Consider the following 5,835-nt stretch of genomic DNA (forward strand, 5'->3'; position numbering starts at 1 on the left):
ACTTTTACATAGAATCTGTGACCCAAACAGAAGACTCTATGAAGGTGTAACAGTAGTTTGTGTCAGTCAGTGATCCAGAAATATTCACACATTATTTTGTCAGACACAAGCGTGAGGATTTGTTTGCACCATTTGTTTTGGATCGTTGTGGAAAAAACGGCAATGTTTTTTCCACAATGGTTAGATCAGGTACGATTTCACTGCAATTACCCCATGAAGTAGCGCAAAACATACATGCTAATTTTAACCTCAATCCCTCAGCTACGGTGGCTCGTAGAGTCATAAGACATATATTTGTTCGACAAGCAGGTGTCTCTTAAGAAGTGATGACTAATATCTTATCTATTTTGTGAGATATTACTAAAGGTAATATAGTACCTTTAGTAAGATAATAACAAGGTAATATCTTACAAAAGGTAAGATACTAGATTTTGTAAGATATTTCATTTAGTAATATCTTACAAGAGATAAGATATTGCCAGTCATCAATTTTCAACAAAACCCTTCTAAAATAATCTGAACTATCCCAGTAAAACATGGATAAACACCTTTGCACTGCTAATACGAGATTCTTGCGGTGTGCTGCTGTTCATGCTGTAGTCCATACTTCCTGATCGATCCACCAAGAACACAAACTCTCCACAGGTGGCGAGTGAGGACATCACTGATTGGGGGAACTCAGGGTAAAGGCTGACCATCACCACTGGATCACCCATCAGAGAGTCTGGGACATGTTGGAGATGGAAAAAAGAAAAACACAAATTAACTTTCTGATATTATAACATTAAATATTCAGTAACACCTAAACTAATCTGTTCTCACCAGGTTTGGCAGAGGCCTGTCCTGCCTCCACCACAGCAGAGGGMTGGTGGGCGTCTTTGTAATAAATCAGTAGCTCAATGTCTTTGTCAAACTTGTGTCCTGCACCCAATTTAACCTACAGTTACAAGAAAAAATAAAGTGATTTATCTGGTATGTAGTAAATACATCCAGCAGTAACATCAGCTCTCTACCCACGGTGGCCTGAGTTTGATCAGCGTTGAGGTACTGAAGAGGCTCCAGAGAACAACTGGACTCTATTTTAGAGATTGGATGAGGAGAGGAGACCTGGGCAGAAAAGGACAGACTGTAGGGCACCAGAGAGGCTGGAACKGAGGTCACCTGGACACTGGGACCTTCACTACCTGGAAACAACATGAGAAAAAAATGGGAGTCACTTAGATTTTAGTAAAAATGTATATTGAGTGCATCCATCTATTGGCTCGTTTTCCTACCCTGTGGTTGGTATCGAGGGTTGAGAACAGCAGGCAGACAGAACCTCAGCCCATCATCGGCCTCCACAGCCAGCTCAGTGACGTACTCCAGCCTGATGGAGGCGCTCTCTCCTGGAGGCAGACTGCCCACTTTCAGAGAGAAGATATCTGGACTCTGCTCACTCTCCTCCAACAGGAAGGCCTGCTGACCGGAGCTCAKRGCATCATCATACTCCTCCTGAGCCTGCAGTCCACATGRAGCATGTCAGCAATGTTCACTTTACTGTGTTTCAGCTTCTTTATAGAGAAGACATCTTTGTTCCAGCTCACCTGCTGTTTCTCCTTCACCTCAGCTACAAYGTGTGTTTCTCCAATCTGASMACTGAAATGACACACAGCAGCATCTCCAGGCAGAGGGAAGACAAACACAGCCTCTAGAGGTTTGTCCTCCTTGTTCTCATAGTTCAGAGTGGAGACCAGAGTAGCTACATGGTCCTTCACCTCCAGCTGAGCATCAATGCTCTTCAGAGGAACTAAAGCAGCAAAACAAGGACATGAATAAATCATAGAAAATGTTTACAAGTGTCTAATTAAACTGTTTAAAGTTCCTATGGTTCTGCATTTTGTTTAATACAAGTTCTGAGAAGAAACACGTAAATCAATTAGATTAAAAAGGGAACATGACTGAGGAACAAACATAAAATCTGTTATTTCATTTCGTTTTCTAACAGATACCTGGTTCCTTCCTGTCAGTTACCAGACCACAGCAGTTCACCATCGTGCCTGTGAGAAATCAAGGAAGAGGCGTGTAACGCTGGGGACAGTAGGAGGACGTTTCTGGGAAATGACGGCTATTCGTATTATAAACAAATACAATAAATGCGTGTTTTTGTATGCAATAAATGCGTATTCTGCATATTCATGCAGAATATGCATGAATACATACAATTTCTGATGCTTAGGAAAACATCGCTGTAAATAAAAATAATAGTAACTAAAACCAATAATTGTTCAAAACACGACTGTCTGCAGCTGCTTTAGATGTGATCAATCTTTAGCGTTAAACGAATCAGAACAGCAGAAACAAATGTAGACGAGAGGAAAACTTACCACTAAGAGAACAGTTGCTGATAACAGAGAGATGTTTTAGGAGTTGTTTTAAGTTTTGTCCGCTGCTGTCTGAATTTTCGTTCAAGCTGCAGCAGGAAATATGAACAAGGACCTGCTGAGTTTGGGTTCAACGGAAGAATGAACTGAGTGGGTGGAGCTTATAGATCGCGGTTAGTTTATGAAGGTACAACTTTTTCCTGTTCTCATGTAATCTTTCTTTCAGCCAACCCTTGAGTATAAAGTCTGTTATGTCGAGAATCACATGAAGGTACACTGCACTTTGGTTGTTTGTTAATACATAAGTAAAACAGTATGTGGAATATCTAATACTGGATATATCCAGGAAAAAAATAGTTTTTCTCTTTTCGTTTTTAATTTTTTTTTTTTTTTTTTTTTTTTTTTTAGAAATCGCATAAAAATATATCTGTAAGCTTTTTATCATAAGCACATGTTAATTGTTTTAAAAAACTATCAAAGAACAAAATGCTACCCTGATTATTATGGGTGGCATTCACTGAATGAACGCCACGCTTCAAAATCTCTCTATAGTATTATTCATGTCTCACTATATAGACCACTGCATGAAAAGTGGGATTTTCGACAGCTATTGACACCTAGTTCTGCCGTGCGCATGGAGACTGAGGGCTATCGGCAAGAGGTTTTTGTCAGAGTGGAAAATTGTAGGGCTCTGCCAAGAACGGTCTAAAGCTCTGTGTGTCCGTGTTCCCCCATCACCTCCCTCCCCTTGTGCCTAGCAGAGGTTTTTGTATTTAAATGAAGTTGCTGAGAGCCATGCAAATGCAAATCAACTGTTGAGCACTGGCCTATGACTCTCATTCCTGTTGTAGCTAACCCATTTTAGCTTCTGTTCACCTGTTTACTAGACCCAGGACCTGGACAAAACCCCTCAGTGTTATTGAGAAATAATGAGATTTAAGTATAAAATAGGCATTAATGCTGAAAATGTTTTAATTTTACAAAGTCACACAAATGGAACAAATTTAGTGCGACATTCACCATCCAGCACTGAACACACTTAGCTCAACTTAGGGATGTAACCTTAACACTTAAGTGTGCATGTCAAAGTACAATTTTCAGGGTAAATCTGATGATATATTGTCAACATTGCATGTCTGTCAAGCTCATCCAAGATTGTGTGGTGGAATGCAAACCGAAGTGTTTCTGCCAACGTGAAAACACTGAGCTTTACATAAAGCATCAGTTGTGTCATCATGACAAAGTTACAATCAATTGCACATGTAAAATTTTAGTCATTATAGTATCACAGGCAGATGTTCATGGCATACCAAGTTTTTGTTGACTCTTCTGAAATTGTCTCCTAATCTGGACTTTGTGATTAAAACATCCTTGCTTAACTCTCGAGTTTAAATTGAAGAACAAAATGGTTGAAAGTATGCGATACCTTCTGATAGAGTATAAACATTTGTATTCTTTTTTAAAGGTTTGTTAGTTAAGCACTAAATATAATTCAAAAGTACAGTGCTTTATTTGACAAGATGTACATTACAAATAAACCTGACTGCAACTGGTCCAGAAAACTAGCTTATGAGTTAGTTACAAAATCACCATTTAACTAATATTTATAAATCTTTGGTGTCTTTGCTTTTTAAAACATCTGCATAAACCATAGAAAGGCTGAACATTATAACTAAAGACAGAAAGAACAGCAATGAACTATTACATCCTCAACAAATGCAGCATAGTTTTCATAGTAAAGCTGAAGCCTGTTCATGGAAAACCTCAGAGGCTCAGAGCTTCTTTCTTCACGCTGCAACCCAACAGTTTATTTCCAGCTTCAACACAATCTGACTGACATGGAGCTGAAGGAAAGAAAAGATTCACTGATGTTATTTTTACATCCAGTTTTAACACACACTTAAAAACAGGAGTTTCCTGGTGATTATGTGTGTTACCGTTCTGAGCTTTAATCCATGATGCAGCCTTCATAGACAGAAGCTCCCACTCCTCCTTTGCATCCATCTTAAAACCATGAAGCCAAATCAGAGCCAGAATGGAGGCCCACACTTCATTGTTGACCTAATGAAGYACAGAGAGATGAAACAGGACAACGAATAGAAGAGATGTTATATAGCTGCTTTCCTTCACTGAGGCGGCAATAGGAAGTATCTCACTGACCACTTGGAGCTCAACGGTTACTGAGTATCCGTTACTGGGTATGTATGTGGTCTTAGTTGTGGGTTTAATTTCACTGAAGGGCCTTTCTCCAAGGCTCTTTCATGTTCTCCCTAAGTATGTGTGTGTTCTCTCTGTGTTCTATGGATTTCAGTGTGAAAATATGCATATTGGCTAATTGGTCAGATGGACTGGAAGTCGGTGTTAACCCTGCTTCTAGTTAAACTCCCCTCTTTGCAACCTTCAATTTTTGTTATTCTCATTATTATTATTATTATTATTATTATTATTATTATACAAAAACCCCTATTTAATATTTACATTATACAATTTGTTTTATTATTATTATTTTAGACTACAACCCACCAATTTTGGTTTTGCCTTTTCCACCTCCTCTTTGGTCTTTCCCAGCACAGCAGCCAGATCTTCATCAAGCCTCCAGCTGCCAGAAGCTTTCTGCAGGGACACCAGCTGCAGCAGAGGGTCTTTATGGGGCTGCGTGGGCACAGGGGCTGACATGGCTGACTCTTCTGAACCTAAATCACCATCACATGTGAAGTGAAAAGAGCTTGATAAGTGGGTACATGAGGTGAGTTTCAATAATCCACTGCATTAATAAATACAACTTACCACCAAAGGCTTCTTCAATTTTGAAGAAGCCTTTACGAGACATCCCCTTACTAAAGATGTCTAGAATAAAAAGAAACTGAGCATTACTGAGGAACGTCGTCCATCATTATGGTCCAATTAATGTCTGCATGTGTAATGGAATAATGCATCATTTAACCCTCCCGCGTCCAAAACGTGGTGAAAGGTACAGAGCTTTTACAAGCTTCTCGAGTGCAGTTTTACAAGTTTTCTGTGTCTATGGTTTTGGGAACTGACGGTTTGACGGGACAACCCCCACTTCCTTATTGTCTTGTTGTCCGAGCGTCACACTTACAGCGTGGGAGGGTTAACAGAAGAAGGCGTCTTACCTGAAAATTATTGCCAGCCATATAATCATGACAATCTGACAGCAGTATTACTCTTTCACAACAACAATATACAGAGGTTCTGCAAACAGATTATCATTAATGAAGCTTTTAATTTTTCTTGAAATTGATCTCTTTCACAGGATATTTGCCACTTTCTTTGAAGGCTGGTGAATTTATAATGTACTCCATAAATTTATCATCCATTAAGGAATTGTAGTATTTTCACTCGACTCTCTGCTTATGAAGTTCTGAAAATAAAACTTGAAATTTGACTGACATTTATTCAGAAACACCTTACACAGCCAACAATCAGAAAATCATTTAACAATTGTTTTTTGTTG

The 5,835-nt window shown here is 39.1% G+C and overlaps 2 protein-coding genes across 2 annotated transcripts in view; one reads left to right on the forward strand and one right to left on the reverse strand.

Annotated features, from left to right (window-relative positions):
* LOC103474795 (von Willebrand factor A domain-containing protein 5A-like) overlaps positions 1–5,835 on the forward strand; it is an 80,438-nt gene that overhangs the window by 23,903 nt on the left and 50,700 nt on the right. The gene's annotated exons all lie outside the window — the stretch shown is intronic.
* LOC108166825 (von Willebrand factor A domain-containing protein 5A-like) lies at positions 3,315–5,814 on the reverse strand. The gene is made up of 5 exons (XM_017308226.1): positions 5,403–5,814; positions 5,148–5,207; positions 4,884–5,053; positions 4,298–4,421; positions 3,315–4,204 (listed from the first exon to the last, which is right to left on the reverse strand). Exons 2-5 carry the CDS (start codon positions 5,188–5,190, stop codon positions 4,125–4,127), a joined length of 417 nt encoding a protein of 138 aa, XP_017163715.1. The 5' UTR covers positions 5,191–5,207; positions 5,403–5,814; the 3' UTR covers positions 3,315–4,124.

Source organism: Poecilia reticulata, linkage group LG13 (genome assembly GCF_000633615.1).
Source record: "Poecilia reticulata strain Guanapo linkage group LG13, Guppy_female_1.0+MT, whole genome shotgun sequence".
Classification (NCBI taxonomy): Eukaryota; Metazoa; Chordata; class Actinopteri; order Cyprinodontiformes; family Poeciliidae; genus Poecilia; species Poecilia reticulata.

Bases quoted from the DNA above. Each gene is read 5' to 3' on its own strand.
- LOC108166825 (XM_017308226.1), bottom strand. From the start codon at position 5,190: ATGTCTCGTAAAGGCTTCTTCAAAATTGAAGAAGCCTTTGGTG. The intron at 5,054-5,147 runs GTAAGTTGTATT...ATGGTGATTTAG, and splicing joins AATTGAAGAAGCCTTTGGTG to GTTCAGAAGAGTCAGCCATG. The intron at 4,205-4,297 runs GTAACACACATA...TCTTTCCTTCAG, and splicing joins ATGGATTAAAGCTCAGAACG to CTCCATGTCAGTCAGATTGT.